Raw genomic sequence first — 17,182 nt, forward strand, 5'->3', positions numbered from 1 at the left:
ATTTATGTGTGCTCTGGCAATTGTCACTGTCCTCCGTGCACCAGAAGCGGTTTAGTCCTGCTGGCCACTTGACCCGGAAAGCTGTCTGTGGACAAACGTCGGCTCCCTCGGCCTGAAAGCGAGATGAGCGCCACAACCCCATAGTCACCTTTGACTGGACTTAACCTTTTTTACCTTGCTGGTGTCCCCAACGTGGCATTGGTGGGAAAGGGCTGCAACACAATAGATTCTCCTGCAGGATACAAGAGAGGGCAGCTAATTCCCCCATCATGGGTTTATCATAGGACCTCCCGTCTGTCTTGGGCCCACGGGATGTCCTGGCTGCATCCCAAAGAGGAGATAAGGGCCTGGGTGGCTTCTGTGAAGGAAAGCCCAAAGGGGGAAAGATCCACGCCTTCCCTTCCAGCTTTCACTCTGCAGCTCTGCAGCCAATAGACAACCCCCAGGGGAAAACAAAGCCTTCTCTGTGCATATAAAAAGCTGACTTGCTGGGCTTTAGAAGCAGTGGGGGAAGGTTGTGGTCAGGTGTCCTAAGGAAAAGCTCTCCAGCCCAGATCTGCATCCTCTCTTCAGAGTCTGCGCTCATCTGCAGTCCAGGATGCAACCCACCGAAAACTTCAGGTAAGCACAAACCAGGAATCTCATCTCCTCTCTAGATGCTTTCATACTTATTGGGATTTTTAGTGCGGCTTATGCATGCACCCCCCCAGGTTTCCACCTCTTGAAAATGCAATCACATTCGCTGCTAAAATTTACTTTTCCCACTTTAAAAAAATAATAAAAAAATCTTACCATATGTTCTCTGGGAATACAAATCCAGATTAAATGGGGAAATATGTGACAGCATCTTGATGAGCGGTGGTGTGGTGTGGGTCGTGCAATAGAAAATCAAGTATTGCATGCCTGAGAGACTGATCCAGTTTAGCATTTAAATCACCAGGGGACATGGTGTTTAAAGTGCGTCTCCAGAAGGCCCCTCGCTGTGTGAGCAACAGCCTTTAAAGATATCCTTTTATAAGGTCTTGTATGGAAACTTTCAGCTGCAAAAAGAAAAATTGAAAATAATATATTTTTAAATGCTTATATTGAAATAAAAAAAATTAAGGTCTTATATATATAATAAATGTGCCAGGCAAACACGTACATAAATGTATGGGCCACATGTCTGAGGTAGTACAGGAGGGCAGCCCTGGATCCATTTTGGCTCCCAAGCTGACCAAATGTTTTCTCTGCAAGGTCAAAGGAAAATGGAAAAACCTCCCCATTGTCTTTTCCTTCACAAATCCTGTCTTAAGGGTATGTCTGTGTATGAATAGGGTGAGCCTGTGACCTGGCTCAGGGCTCTTGTGTCCCCCATAAGGGAATAAGGGCAGATTTTCGTTTATTACAATAGCATCCCAAAAATGCCATTGCAAATCTGTAACTTTTGTTTTGTAATCCTCACTTTGAGTGACTTCTGGTATTCTGCCCAACATACAGTTTTGCACATGGCAGTGGCGTAGCGTGGGGGGTGCAGGGGGGGGCCGGCTGCACCGAGCGCAACATCTGGGGGTTAGGGTTAGGGGGCGCAAATCCACGGGTTAGGGGGCGCAAATCCATGGGTTAGGGGGCACAAATTACTTGCCTTGCCCCGGGTGCTGACAACCCACGCTACGCCACTGGCACATGGGCACCTAAATACCACAAGCAGAATTACAGCTGGTGGAAGATAAAGTTCGTATTATCCACCTAGTGGACAATCTCTGTAGTTTCTAAACTTTAAACGCAACATTTGTAATTTCCAATTGGATCTTGTCCCTTGGTGGCTGCCAAATTCTGCGTCCTACAAAAACCCACATTAGGAATTCTTTGACACCCTGGTAGGTCTTGTAAAACGTGCCTTCGCCTATTTACAATTTGTTTGGTGCTATAGGCTAAATGATTGGATTCCAATGATAAAAAATCTATCCGCTTTGATATCTGAAGGTGCTGTTAGCAACAGGTGTGTGTCAATAATAATAATAATAATAATAATAATAATAATTATTATTATTATTATTATTTATTATTTATACCCCACCCATCTGGCTGAGTCTTCCCAGCCACTCTGGGCAGCTCCCAATCACATGTTTAAAACAATACAGCATTAAATATTAAAAACTTCCCTAAACAGGGCTGCCTTCAGATGTCTTTTAAAGATACGATAGCTGCTTATTTCCTTCACATCTGAAGGGAGGGCACCACTACCGAGAAGGCCCTCTGTCTGGGTCCCTGTAACCTCACTTCTCACAATGAGGGAATATTTTTGGTAACATGGACTGTAAGTGCGAACTCTTTCCACTGAAAACCACCAGTCACAAAAATCGTTGTAAAGACATTATGACCGGACAATAAGTAATATTAATGATTTTATATTTTAAAATGGACATGTGGTATGATGATAAACAATGGAACCAGGGGAGAGAATAGGGGGAAGTCAACTCTATTCTTTTCTCTGTGTTTGAATATGTATTGTTTTTTACTTTGTGTTGTTTTTGGAAAATTAATAAAATAATATTAAAAAAAAGAAAACCACCGGTGACATTGTTATAGGAAAATCCTTGGGCTCGCTTGGATTTCCAAACAAAGATAGCAGCCAGGAATATAGGAGCTGTTAACGGAGAAATATGAGGGCTCCCTTGGACAAAAAAAAACAAGGACACCAGCCAGGAATACCAGAGCAAAACAGCAGCCAGTAGGCTTGGTCTTTATTGAACAGGACTCCCACCTGCCACAAGGTGGAACAAGATGGAAGCCCCCAACACGGACTCTTGAGAGTTGCAGCCCAGCAACACCTAAAGGCTACAGCCTCTCCATCCTCTGGGCTGTACTCATGAGCAGTGGCTGTCCAGAATTTCAGGAAAGCGTCTCTCCTTCCCAGCCCTGCCCGAAAATGCTGAGGACTGAACCTTGGGCATTGAGAGGCAGTGTGGTGTAGTGGTTAGACCTGGTCCAAATCCCCGCTCGGCTATGAAGCTCACCGGGTGACCCTGGGGGCCGGTCACTGCCTCGCAGCCTGACCTACCTCACAGGGTCACTGTGAGGAATCAATGAAGCGGGGGAGGACCATTTATGCCACCTGGAGCACCTTGGAGGAAAAAGTGGGATATAAATGCAATAAATAGTCATACTCCTGCACAGAAGAATCATGGGATCATAGAACTGAGGAGACGGAAGGGACCACGAGGGTCATCTAGTCCAGCTCCCTGAAATGCAGGAATCTTCTGCCCCACGTGGGACTCAAACCCACAACCCTGACATTAACAGTCACATGTTCTATAAATTGGCTTTGGCCCTTTCCTCACCTGTTGGTGTTGTAAACAAAAATCTGCCCTTTTCCCCTTATGGGGTATCCAAGAACCCATAGAGAGTCCTTACGTAGGTTCCCTATCGGTAGGAGAAAATAACAGAGGCCAACCGGAGAATATTGAGAAGCAAAGCAGCTCGTAAGCCTGATCTGTATTGATCTGTTGCAACAGGGTGCTCCCCTCACACACAGGAAAGGAGGAGGAACCCAGAACCAAGGTGTGCCTGCCCTTATATAGACATTTTAAATTCCCTGTCCTGGAGCTCAAGACCACCCCTCCATACATCACACCTACATCACAGAAAAGGCGGTCTACAGCAGAAATCTGAGTGTGTTGTTTATCTCGCCTGACAGGTTACCTGTTAATGCTCACTTAATGCCAGTCTTTTGTAATGATAAATACTTAGTTCCTGAGCCAGATCACAGGCTCACCCTATTCAAACACAGACATACCCTTAAGACAGAATTTGTGAAGGAAAAGACAATGGGGAGGCTTTTCCATTTTCCTTTGACCTTGCAGAGAAAACATTGGTCAGTTTGGGAATCAAAAATGGTTTCAGATTGGTCTTCCTGTGCTGATCTATGTACATGCTTGGTTGGTACATTTATGAACATTTATTATATATCTAAGACCTTAAAATTCTTATCACATTGGAAACCCATTCCACGGCTGACCATCCCTACCTCTGGGGTTGGGCTAGATGACCCTCAGGGTCCCTTCCAACCCGGCACTTCTATGATTCTGATTCAACCTTGCTGCCATTCTTTTCCAATCTCTCTTTGCAGCTTTGAGCTCTGCAGAGAGACGGCCGACTGGCTCCTGGCTCATACCAGGCAGCGCCCCAGAATCGCCATCATCTGTGGCTCTGGACTGGGACCCCTCGCTGACAGCTTGAAGAACCCGGAGTCTTTCAAGTACATGGACATCCCCAACTTCCCGCACAGCACAGGTATGGAGAACATAGCTGTCAACCGTCCCTTATTTGGCGGAAAAGTCCCTTATCCCAGCGCTGTGTCCCGCTGCTGTCCCTTATTGATGATGTCCCTTAAATTTCCCGGGTTTCAAAGGAAGCAGCTCCTCTCCCTCCCTCCCTGCCAGCCAGGGAGGAGGGAGGCTCCAACTGTGTTGCTTGGCTGCGCTGCTCACCCAATAAGGAGTCTAAGAACGACTGGGGGGGATGGAGCTTGCATGCCTTGTGCCGATCAAATCGGCCGCGTTGCCTGGGGACTCGCCTTTGCTCAGCGCTTCCCAGCGGAGAGGTGACGTGGTTTTCCTTGCTGCATCCCCTTTGCCGGGTTGCTGCGCTGTGGGAACCACCGCTTGGGGCTTCGTTTGGCTGCTGGCTGGGCTTTCTGCCTTTGGCTTGGAGGGGCTCAGAAGTTGAACATACCTGTGCTTGGAAAATCCCTTATTTTGGCTGCTGGTCCCTTATTTTCAAGGTTGCTGGTCCCATATTTTCAAATCTGTAAGTTGACAGCTATGATGGAGAACTATCCTTGCTGCGTGCCGCTGCTCTGCACTTCCTCCCAGGGTCTTTTCACACCGTCCTGGGGCCTCGGGTCTGCTTCCTCGCTGGCCAGCTGGAACTGATTGTGCATGAATGGTGCACATTGTGATCTGATTTCTTTCCGCAGGGCCTGTAAGACAGAGTTGTTCCGCCTGGCCTTTGGCTTGGAGTCAATTTGATTCCCTCCCCCTCTTTCTTTTTTCTTTTCTCCTCCTGTGATGAGGCTGCATTTTAATGTTTAAATGTTGTATTTTAATCTTGTTTTTAAGTTGTATTCATTCAACTTGTTTTTATTATTGGTTGTTAGCCGCCCTGAGCCGGGCTTTGGCTGGGGAGGGTGGGGTATTATTATTATTAATAATAATAATAATAATAATTAATAATAAAGCAGAAAAAACTGCAACAAGAGATCAGCTCCATGTTTTGGGACCGGGTGGGCTGTCAGCTTAGCTTGAGGGCATTTTCACCCAGGGTGCTAAAATCCCGCTTTGCATTTCTCAAGCCTTGCATGTGAATGGGAAACCCATCATAGCAAGGATCTACCTCTGAGTTAAAAATAGTGGTATCTGGCTACCCTCTTGTGGCGAAATGGACACATCTGCACTTTTATGATTTTGCATGGCAGAGTGCATGTGAATTTTCCTACCTGGTAGTGCGAAAGCTGTGTAGGTAACTGAAGGGTTTGTGTGTTTAGAGACAGAGAGACAGCAGGGACTCTGAGATTATGTTAGGAACCTAGGATCATATTGTGCATTGATGATTTCACCTGGGTCCAAGAGCTTCCTTGTCATTCCACAGCTGTGCCTTGTGAAAACCTGATCTAACCCACTGGATTGAAGCTCAGTTAAGCAAATCTTTTTTAGGATTTTCCACGCATAATATCCAATTCAGTGGGTAAGTTTGGATTTTTGCAAAGCAGAGGCACAGAACAATAGGAAACTCTCTCAGACCCGGAGGAATTAATTGGTGCACAAAACAATTGAAATTTGGGTCAAGCAGAATTGTGGACAAGCCCTTGCACTCCAAGGTGTTAGCATTCTCAGCCCATCCGGGAGACACTGGGAATTCAACCTGGCGTTTTCTGCTCTTCCACTGAGCCCTTCGCTCAATGGACTTCAATGGACTTTGAATAAATGTGCAATTAGTTTTCTTGTTTTGAATTCTGTTGCATTATTGTCTTCCTGAGTGGTTCGTGCAAACCACTGTTCTGAACAATGCTGAATGAAGGGCAGGTGGCCTTAGGGATGAGTTTATGGAACCAAGGGGGCACTGGCCCAACAATGTTTGGGAACCACTGGTTTAATAAACAATGGCTTAGTTGCATGCAGTGTGCAGGGTCTCTCTCTTTCTCCTTAATAAATAATAATAATTTTTTATTTATACCCCGCCCTTCCCACTTCAGAAAACCGGGCTCAGGGCGGCTAACAACAAATTTAAAACACTTAATTGTAATGCAACATAGAAGCAGCACCTTGAGGATCTCTGCCATCTTCACCGCATTAAGCAGTTGGTCCCTTACCTTTCTCGCCCCGACCTGGCCACAGTGATCCATGCGACGGTCACCTCCAGGCTTGACTACTGTAATTCAGTCTATGTGCTGCTGCCCTTGAAGCTGTCCCACAAACTCCAGCGGGTGCAGAATGCTGCAGCGAGGCTCCTCATGGGGTCCCTGCCATGGGAGCATATTCACCCAGTGCTTTACCAGTTGCACTGGCTCCCGGTGGAGTATCAGGTCAGGTTCAAGGTGCTGGTCTTGACCTTTAAAGCCCTTTGTGGCTTAGGGCCCTCGTATTTACGGGACTGCCTCTCCTGGTCTGCCCCGCAGAGGACCTTAAGGTCCATGAACAATCATAGTTTAGAGATCCCAGGCCCTAAGGAAGTCACACTATCCTCCACCAGGGCCAGGGCCTTCTAAGTGATGGCTCCGAACTGGTGGAATGCTCTGTCCCATCAAACTAGGGCCCTTCAGGAATTAACCTCCTTCCGTCAGTCCTGTAAGACAGAGCTATTCCGCCTGGCTTTCAACGTGAACTTAGCCTGATTTTTTATTCCCCTTCCTTCCCTCCCCCTTCCCTTTTTATGAAGATTACCCACTCTGAAACCCCACAGCCAATTCTCCCCTGGCCTCCTCGCTGGCCCAAGTAGGACCAATTCAGCCAGCTAGCCCTAGGAATTATCTAATGCTTATTAGATGGATTTCCCCTAAATTGATTTCTGATTTTTGAATTTTATTGTAATTCATGTTTTTATACTGTATTTATGAGCCCGGTTTATGACCCGGGAAGGGCGGGGTATAAATAAAAATGTATTATTATTATTATTATTATTAGCCATAGCCGAGACGTGAGTCTCAGTACTGCTCCTGTTGGACCTTCTAGGAAGGACCACGATTGGGAGAAGGGACCTCCAAGGACATTTGGGGCATGTTAACCTTCTCTTTCTGCTCTCTTCCTCTCTCCACAGTGTCGGGCCATGACGGGCAGCTTCTCTTTGGGGAGCTTCAGGGCAAGCCGTGCGTCTGCATGAAAGGGCGCTTCCACATGTACGAGGGCTACCCGCTTTGGAAGGTAGGCCAAGGGCTGTGGTGCCCAAAGTGTTGCTCAAGTGATGGCCGCCAACTTGGATGGCTTCAAGAAGAGGAGGAGAGGGAGCCAGAAGCATTTTTGTCAGGGATTGTAGGATAAGACCTGCCAAGGGAAACAAAGAATTTATTTATGTATGCTAAAGGTAAAGGTACCCCTGACCATTAGGTCCAGTCGCGGACGACTCTGGGGTTGCGCGTGTTGGTTGTTTGCAGATTAGTTGCACTGCAGAGAGCTTGCTTGGGAGACCGCACATTACAAGGAACGCAAAAATAATTTTAGCTAGGTTTTAATAACAAAAACAAAAACTCCTTTTACATTAAATATATTGATAAGCATGACGCAACCACCAGGGTACTGAGAGAGCTAGGCGCTGCTCTTTATATACTATACCCAATTGCTGACACAGCTTAATTAACACAACGATACTGTACATTAATTAACTACACCTGCTATACTGTTTCACAGCTGTAAAACTAGGTCACATTATTTGCTCTGGCCCTTAAAGACATACACATCTTGTGGAACAATAATGAACCTTCACATTTAAAGAGACCATTCAACAGCGCGCTTATTTTGCTCTATAGGCCGAGGGAGCCGGCGTTTGTCCGCAGACAGCTTCTGGGTCATGTGGCCAGCAAGACTAAGCCGCTTCTGGTGAACCAGAGCAGCGCATGGAAATGCCGTTTATCTTCCCGCCGGAGCGGTACCTATTTATCTGCTTGCACTTTGATGCGTTTTCGAACTGCTAGGTTGGCTGGAGCTGGGACTGAGCAACGGGAGCTCACCCTGTCGTGGGGATTCGAACCGCCGACCTTCTGATCGGCAAGTCCTAGGTGTTACCGTGCGCTGCTCTGGTTCACCCAAGTGGCTTAGTCATGCTGGCCACATGACCCGGAAGCTGTACGCCGGCTCCCTCGGCCAATAAAGCAAGATGAGCGCCGCAACCCCAGAGTCTGCCACGACTGGATCTAATGGTCAGGGGTCCCTTTACCTTTACCTATATTCCTGTTTTATATTTTTGGAATAATTTTTATTTGATTTTACAGTTCCATTCACAAGCGACAGACAGATGCCAGCTAGTTAACTTTTAAAGGTTGATGCCCATCACCGTAATTCCATAGCTTAACTAACTCTGCCTTGTGCGATGAAGTATTTTGTTTCATCCTGAATCTTCCAGATTTAACAAAGCTGCTGTCGCGCTCAGGTTTTTTTGCTTGCCGGCTTCCCATTTGGATGCCTGGTTTGTCGCCGCGGCAGCAGGACGTCGGATTAAACGGGCCGCAGGCCTGATCCAGCTGCTGGGCTCTTCTCACCCTCTACGGAGAGCAGGGACACCTCCCCGCAGCTGATGTAAACGTCCCTCCACTCTGCTCTCTCTGCCAGGTCACGTTCCCGATCCGCGTTCTCAAACTCTTGGGCGTCGAGACGCTGCTGGTGACCAATGCGGCCGGGGCCTTGGCGGATTCGTACAGCGTCGGGGACCTCATGATTATTCGGGACCACATCAACCTTCTGGGCTTGGCCGGGCTAAACCCCTTGCTGGGGCCCAATGAGGAAAGGTGAGTACTGGACTTCCGGTTGGCTGCCCGCTTAATAGCGGACAGGAGCTCTTGGCATGCAGAGGAGCTCTTTGCATGAGCATGGGGTTGTGGATAGTCTTTTTCTGGCTCTCAGGACTACCCAAATCACATTCCCTCTTCCCAGGCCACACCTCTCACCAGCTCTGCTTCACTTCCCCCAATGTTTCAAGGTAGCTGGGATATCCTTAATCCCCTGATAGTTGTAAGAATGGAATGAACACACACACACACACACACACACACACACACTGTATTTTAGGCTGCTTTTTGTTGCATCAATTAAGTGTTTTAAATTTGTTGTTAGCCCAGTTTTCTGAACCGGGAAGGGCAGGGTATAAAAAAAAAAAAATTATTTATTATGCATGCATGCACACCAATGCAGTTATTTGTGCATTGATAACAACAATTGAACATTGACTTCCCTTCCGCCTTTCTATATTTTATTATTTCTATTTATTGAATTTATATACCTCCCTATACTCGGATGTCCCAGGGAGGTTCACAGGATAAAATTGGAATATAAAACCACAAAGTACATAGTCAAAATAAAAACGACAACAACCCAATAGCCCTGCCCCACACATTTTTAAAGGGCATAGGCTGTAGGTTAAAAACAGTTAAAACACTTAAAAAATTGTTTTTAAGATATTAAAGAAAAATAAATTAAAATCAATTTAACAGAAGAAGCAGTACACTCTGCCGGGCTGTTCCATGGTTTCCTCCAAGTTACCAATTACTGCTGCATACTGTAATCAAACCACACCACCTTTTTCTCATTTTACTCTCAATGTAACCTTTACAGGTGAATTTAAACCTACTAGCAATTTAACTGGTTTACAGTCGTTCTTCGCATGCTCTACATTTTCCAATCCTCCTTACATATTGTTTGATCTTGATCTCTGGTTCTGCTGGTTAGACTTCCCAATTCTGCAGACTCCATCAACTTCAGCTGCCACTCCTCCTTTGTGGGAACTGCCCCCTGCCTCCATTTTCGAGCATATTGGATTCAGGATGCAATAGCTGCATACCAAAACAAATTCTGCTAATTCTTTGGGACACTAGGGGAGGATATATCATTTCGTTATTATCCTTCCTCATGAGATCAGCAGTCCTTTCCTGCTTAAACTTGGACACGAGTCACAAAGAGGCTTACAAACTATAATAAAAAAACAATAATATAACAGGACATCACAATTACAACGTAAATCATACAGAATAATTAACAAATCACCAGCAAAACAATTACAGTAAAACAACCACCTTCTATAAAACACTATTAACGGAACAACAAACAGAAAAACTAAACAGCATAACACCCCAACAAAAGTCCTCTAAGATTCATAAAGCGCTTCGGCTTAACAATATTAACAGCTCATCTCCCTCTTTTTCTCTTTTTCTCTTTTTTTCTTTTTTCCCTCCTCCTCCTCCTTTCCTTTTTCTTTTTCCCCCCCATAATGGCTTACATTCTATGCCATCTACTCTGATATTTTTTGTAGTTTTTTAAAGCTTTTTTCATTATTATTAAGGAATTTTCTTTTGTAATTTTGGTTGTCTATATTTATCTGTATTTGTTTAAAGCAAAATAAAAGTATTAAAAAACAACATTAACGGCATTAACAAACTAACAACCCAAAACAAACTAAGCACTGTTGAATTGGCACACACGCTCTCCCCTCTGTGAATCACAGCCTTCCACTCAGTTCATCAAAAGACGCAGAGGCATAATACCCGTGGCAGCCTGATGTTCAGCATAAACATCCAATTCCCCTCATCACAGCAGCCTCTGGAAGAGATATATCTGGTACATCTGCCTACCTCCTGGCTGGCTGGCACGAGTGGCTGCCTATCTGCTTGCCCCTGGCACCAAGCCACCATGCCCGTTTTCCTCCTTGCTCAGAGCACCCCCTTCTTTCTCCAGGTTCGGACCTCGCTTCCCTGCTCTTTCGGATGCGTACGACAGCCAGATGGCTTTGGCCATGGACACAGCCCGGCGCCTTGGCTACAGCTCTTTCGTCAAAGAGGGGGTGTACTGCATGGTCGGGGGGCCCAGTTTCGAATCTATTGCAGAGGCCCGGCTCCTTCACGTGCTGGGGGCGGACGCTGTAGGTAAGAGCTGGAAGGAAGCGGCGTCTCTTCACGTCCGGTAACCCTTGGCCTTGTTCTGCACCTGCTAAACTGCCTTCTTCCCTATGGCCAGCCTTTGCCAACGCAGTACCCTCCAGATGTTTTTGACTACAACTCCCATCAGCCCCAGCCAGAGGCCAAAACCTCTGGAGAGCAACAGGTTGGCAAAGCCTGCAATGGGCTTTATGCATCTTATTTATAACACTAATTTGGTTGCCAAGTTTTATTATTTTGCAGTTAATAATAATAATAATATTTTTTATTTATACCCTGCCTTCCCTGGCCAGAGCTGGGCTCAGGGCAGCTAACACCAATAAAATCACAGTGAAAACATAATAGGGGGAAAAGAGAAGGGCGGGGGGACGGACCAATTTAAAATACAGGTTAAAATGCAATTTAAAATGCAGCCCCATTTTAAAGTAGCCGATAAATCTAGACCATAAGGGGAGGGCAACGTAAGGGTCAGACCAAGTCCAAACCAAAGGCGGAACAGCTCTGTCTTGCAGGCCCTGCGGAAAGATGTCAAGTCCCGCAGGGCCCTGGTCTCTTGTGACAGAGCATTCCACCACATTGGGGCCAGTGCTGAAAAGGCCCTGGCCCTAGTTGAAACCAGTCTAACCTCCTTGAGGCTTGGGACCTCCAAAGTGGTGTTATTTGTGGACCTTAAGGTCCTCCGTGGGGCATACCAGGAGAGGCAGTCCCATAGGTACATGGGTCCTAGGCCTAGTTGCCATGGAGGGGGGATTCTTTAGCAAGAGCCTGCACTCATTGATTAATTCTATAGGTTACCCCCCCCACGTGAATCCCACTTGCATGCAACTGCCCCCGCATAACTGGGAGGCAGGGATGCTTGTATTTGCAAAAAAATAACTTCTAGAGAGTACTTGATCTCAGACAAATGCACCACAGGAAAGATGCATCTGGGTTGCTATGGGGCAAAGAGAGGGCAAACTAGAGATTCCAAACACTGCTAGAAAATAAGATAGAAGTGCACTGAAGGGGAGGAGAAACCAGAAGCTCCCAAGCACCTCAGGGATTTTTATTGCCTGGTGTCCAAACAACTCACTTAACCATCAATCACAGCTCTGACTTCACTCATTGGCTAAAATCACTGATCCAGGCTGGCTCATTTCACAAGAATTGCTTAGACATGTATCTGGGCATTTTGCTTCATATCTTTCTTTGTAGGAGAGCTAAATATTTCCTTTAACAAAATATGAAAGTTCCAAGTCTGAAGCCTTTGCTGAGGGAGCCAATGGCACCAGGCTGACAACTCCTGAGCCAAACTCTTGTTATGCAGAGGTGTAACTTGTTGTGCGGGTGGCGCTGTGGGTTAAACCACAGCCTAGGACTTGCCGATCAGAAGGTGAGCGGCTCAAATCCCCGCGATGGGGTGAGCTCCCATTCCTCGGTCCCTGCTCCTGCCAACCTAGCAGTTCGAAAGCATGTCAAAGTGCAAGTAGATAAATAGGTACCACTCCGGAGGGAAGGTAAACGGCGTTTCCGTGCACTGCTCTGGTTCGCCAGAAGCGGCTTAGTCATGCTGGCCACATGACCCGGAAGCTGTACGCCGGCTCCCTTGGCCAATAAAGCGAGATGAGCGCCGCAACCCCAGAGTCGGCCACGATTGGACCTAATGGTCAGGGGTCCCTTTACCTTTACCTTTTTGTTAAGTCCTGCACCAAGCTTACACGAGTTTGTGCTGTTGCAGGAATTTATGTATAGGTCGAGGGGGGCGGTTTGCCCCTCCAGCAGGTATCTTGCACATGCAGCCCACTACCAAAATCAGCACAATCGCTTTTGAGACTTTTGTGATTTGTCCCCACAAAACACTTCACCACAGTTTCTTCCTATCTATTCAAAGGGCCTTTGCTGCACGATACCAAATGTAACAATTCACTGATAAATGTGTCTATGCACTGGCTCACTGGGAAAACTTCAGAAATTCATATAGACATGTGAGCTCAGCTACTCAGCAGCCCCTCTGCCTGAGTGATAATCCCTGGCCTCCTGATACCTGAGTGCCAGACAGGTAGCCATTCCAGAAATAACAAACCCAGATGAAGGCAAAAGGGTGTGATTAACTTGGCTGGGCAACAGGGAAATGTAGATATCTGTTTTGTTACACTTGATGGGTGTTTGGTGGAGGGCAAGGAGAACCATGGGGCAGGGTCCAGGATGCTCCGATTACTGCCACCAGACCTCCCCTTTCATGATGTAACCGTGATGTAGATTCGGGGGGTGTAACATGGGGATTAGCAGCTAATAAAAGTTTGGGGGCTCTTTTGTTCTGGGCTTCCATCTTGTTCCACCTTGTGGCAGGTGGGAGTCCTGTCGCGACAGTCTTCAATAAAGACCAAGCCTACTGGCTGCTGTTTTGCTCTGGTATTCCTGGCTGGTGTCCTTGGTTTTTTTGTCCAAGGGAGCCCTCAGATTTCTCTGTTAACAGCGCCCCGCTTCCTTTTAGGGATGAGCACCGCAGCAGAAGTCGTTGTGGCCAGGCATTGTGGCTTGCGGGTCTTTGGCATCTCGCTGATCACGAACAAGGTGACCAAGGACTACAGCGCGAAAGAGAACGTTGACCATCATGGGGTGCTCGAAGTGAGCCGGAGGAGAGCTTCCACGCTCCAGGCGCTCATCACAGCCCTGGTGGGCAGGCTGGACTCCTGCAGCAGCCAGAAGGACGCCGAGACCTATCAGAACGGAGTCTAAACACGCCAGACATCAGCTGTGGACCCAGGACTGTGCTGGCAGCAAGAGGAGAGCCGCCCGCTCCACATCATATATTCCAAACAAAATCGGGACTGAGAATCCAAAACTTTGACCATGCCTGTCTCAATCAAATCACCAGCCTCTGCCAAGCTAGTGCCCTCCAAATGTTTTGGATGGCAGCTCCCAGGTCTGGCAGTCCAAAACATCTGGTGGGCACCAGGTTGGCAAATGCAGTTTGACACCAACCCTGCAGGTGTCTTAATTCTTTATTGTAAGCTGGTCTGTCCCTTGTTAGCCCCACAAAGCCCATTGAGCCTGGGCAAGCCAGCGGTGGTACACTGATGAGAGTGTTGGTCTAGGGCCTGGGAGAAGACCCAGATTCAAATCCCCACTTGGCCATGAAGCTCACTGGGTGACCTTGGGCCAGTCACTGCTGTTCAGCCATACCTACCTCCCAGGATTGTTTTTGCTGTGATGATAAAATGAGGAGCAACAGCAAACATATACATCATCTTGAGCTCTTTGGAGAAAAGGTGGGATATAAAAGTAATAAACAAACTGTCCCTATCAACTGCTCTGTGCTATACTGGAGGAATAAATATTGTAAAAATGCACATGGGATTTAAAATATAACACAACACGCCACCCCAATCTCTGATTGGAGCAAGGTTTCAGAGGCTCCAGGCATGGCATTTTAGACTGCAACCTTCCCTGGCCTCCCCAGGTCACAGTCACAGCCAACTCTGAAACTCTAATTCAAACTCTCCTTTGTCTTCCAAGTGAACTCTGAGTTGAGGAACTCTGAGTTTTCGCATCTGGCACAAAGTTCCCTCTCTTTGGCTTTCCTAATGACTCCTTCCCTTCCCTTTGTCTGTCTTAATAGCGCATCTCCCAGGCGATTACCAGGCTGGCCTGGCTATTCCAGCATTAGAATCTGTGCTGGATCCAGGAATTAGAAGTGGGGTCCAAGCATTAACCCTAACCCCACATACCTGGGAACTGCCATTCTAGGTGGCATTGCAGCTGGGGAATCCCTTTATTCTCGGTGTCTTATTTTAAAAAATGCAAAAGAAACAAGTCTCTTGTGGGAGGGCAGGTGGAGGTGGCAACTATGGGAATTAAGCCACGTTCAGTATAGTGGGCCATCTGACCCTTGAAAAAAAACAGGAGCCTTGGGGAAGTATTATTTATTAAGTTTCAATATCACCCTTCACCCGAAGATCACAGGATGTTTTACGATATAAGGGTAAAGGGACCCCTGACCATTAGGTCCAGTCGTGGCCGACTCTGGGGTTGCGGCGCTCATCTCGCTTTATTGGCCGAGGGAGTCAGCGTACAGCTTCCGGGTTGTGGCCAGCATGACTAAGCCACTTCTGGCAAACCAGAGCAGCGCACGGAAACGCCGTTTACCTTCCCGCCAGAGCGGTACCTATTTATCTACTTGCACTTTGACATGCTTTTGAACTGCTAGTGGGCAGGAGCAGGGACCGAGCAACAGGAGCTCACCCCGTTGCAGGGATTCGAACCGCCGACCTTCTGATCGGCAAGTCCTAGGCTCTGTGGTTTAACCCACAGCACCACCCGCATCCCTGTTTTACGATATAAAAACACAAATATGTAACATAGTAATAAAAAAGAGTGATTATCTCCTGAAACACACACAAACACACACACAGTTTAGAAGGCCATAGTTTAATTTGCCAATACAGTGCACCATGTGGGACATGGGCAAGGGCCCAAGCAGCTCATTGGGCGAGCCCCTGCCTGGCATGCAGAAGATCCTAGGTTTAATCGTCAGCATCTTCAGGTGGGTCCGACTTGAACCCTGTGATCTTCATCAGTGGCCTTTCTTCATCTGCCTCCTCCACAAGAGGTCCGGAGGGGAGCAATATGAATGGGCCTTTTCTGGGCCATTTGTGGGATGCTCTCCCCGGAAACTTTCATTACATTATCTTTAGGCTCCTGGCAAAAACATCCCTCTTCTCCCAGGCATTCAACTTATTGTCTTATGGTTTTTTAAATGTGGGTTTATGGGGGTGGGGTGATCAGTCTGATTTTGTTATGTGTTCTCATTTTTTATTTTTATATTGCGAATTACCCTGTGATCTTTGGATGAAGGGTGGTATACAAATTTAATAAAAAGCAATAATCATGCTGTGCAGGAAAGGCTCCTGTATCACAACTGCAATAAATTAATTTAACCCTAAGCAAAAACACACATATATTTCAGCATCTCGTGCACACTGCATAGAGCTCCAGGTGCAATGGACAAGGCTCCCTGTCTGTTAATCTGGACCGCTGCTGCCAGTCTGTGCAGGCAATGTTGTTGTTTAGTCGTGTCTGACTCTTCATGATCCCCTGGACCAGAGCACGCCAGGCACTCCTGTCTTCCACTGCCTCCCGCAGTTTGGTCAGACTCATGTTCGTAGCTTCGAGAACACTGTCCAACCATCTCGTCCTCTGTCGCCCCCTTCTCCTTGCACCCTCCATCTTTCCCAACATCAGGGTCTTTTCCAGGGAGTCTTCTCTTCTCATGAGGTGGCCAAAGTCAGCTTCGGGATCTGTCCTTCCAGTAAGCACTCAGGGCTGATTTCCTTCAGAATGGAGAGGTTTGATCTCCTTGCAGTCCATGGGGACTCTCAAGAGTTTCCTCCAGCACCAGAATTCAAAAGCATCAATTCTTTGGCGATCAGCCTTCTTTATGGTCCAGCTCTCACTTCCATTCATCACTACTGGGAAAACCATAGCTTTAACTATATGGACCTTTGTTGGCAAGGTGATGTCTCTGCTTTTTAAGATGCTGTCTATACAGCGCTAAATTGAGCAGCAGGCTGACTCAGCATACAGCAGCTTCCCACCTAACGGGGTTAGGAAATATGGGGCTGAAACTTAAGAAGACAAGGCGTTTCCTTCGGTGCAATTTGCTTTGAAGAGGAGAGAGCGAGAAAACAGACAAACCAACACACAAGAAGCCGCTTTTGCAGCGTCTGCAACCGACCACACTATCTCAAGAAACGCACGTGTGCGAAAGGGCGATCGCGCATGCGCGGAATGCTGGAGGGCGGATGCGTGGCCACTGCCGGGGCGGGGCTTTCCTTGCCTCCAGGGACCGTCCATAAAGTACCCGATCCCGGGAGGCGAAGAATTCTGCGGGGAGCGCGAAAGAGGGAAGCCGAGATCTCAGATACAGCATTAAATGCTTCCAAAGGGTTTGCCGGCAGGGAGGAGAAGGAGATCCTTTCCACGCCGGTTGCTCTTTAGGGTGCGCAACGCTTCCAAGAGCGTGGGGTACTTTGCGGACGGTCCCCCGCGCTAGGCTCTTCCACCCCGGCTCGGCTTCCGTACTTC

At 47.3% G+C, this 17,182-nt stretch overlaps 1 protein-coding gene and 1 long non-coding RNA gene across 2 annotated transcripts; both read left to right on the plus strand.

The window, feature by feature from the left end:
• Positions 1–412: 412 nt before the first annotated feature.
• Positions 413–14,448, plus strand: LOC310764702 (purine nucleoside phosphorylase-like). The gene is made up of 6 exons (XM_083619123.1): positions 413–621; positions 4,112–4,275; positions 7,297–7,400; positions 8,802–8,977; positions 10,917–11,104; positions 13,590–14,448. Exons 1-6 carry the CDS (start codon positions 599–601, stop codon positions 13,832–13,834), a joined length of 900 nt encoding a protein of 299 aa, XP_083475249.1. The 5' UTR covers positions 413–598; the 3' UTR covers positions 13,835–14,448.
• LOC310764872 lies at positions 12,315–13,507 on the plus strand. Its single transcript, XR_014549303.1, has 2 exons — positions 12,315–12,442; positions 12,797–13,507. It is a non-coding gene; the product is annotated as an uncharacterized lncRNA (long non-coding RNA).
• Positions 14,449–17,182: the final 2,734 nt, after the last annotated feature.

The sequence above is a fragment of the Podarcis filfolensis genome (assembly GCF_964270895.1).
Source record: "Podarcis filfolensis genome assembly, chromosome: 6".
In the NCBI taxonomy this organism is placed as follows: domain Eukaryota; kingdom Metazoa; phylum Chordata; class Lepidosauria; order Squamata; family Lacertidae; genus Podarcis; species Podarcis filfolensis.

What these genes read in the sequence shown, in the direction of transcription:
- LOC310764702 (XM_083619123.1), top strand. Translation starts at nt 599, where the DNA reads ATGCAACCCACCGAAAACTTCAG. An exon ending in AGGGCTACCCGCTTTGGAAG is followed by an intron (nt 7,401 to 8,801) that starts GTAGGCCAAGGG and finishes TCTCTCTGCCAG; the next exon opens with GTCACGTTCCCGATCCGCGT. An exon ending in CTGGGGCCCAATGAGGAAAG is followed by an intron (nt 8,978 to 10,916) that starts GTGAGTACTGGA and finishes TTCTTTCTCCAG; the next exon opens with GTTCGGACCTCGCTTCCCTG.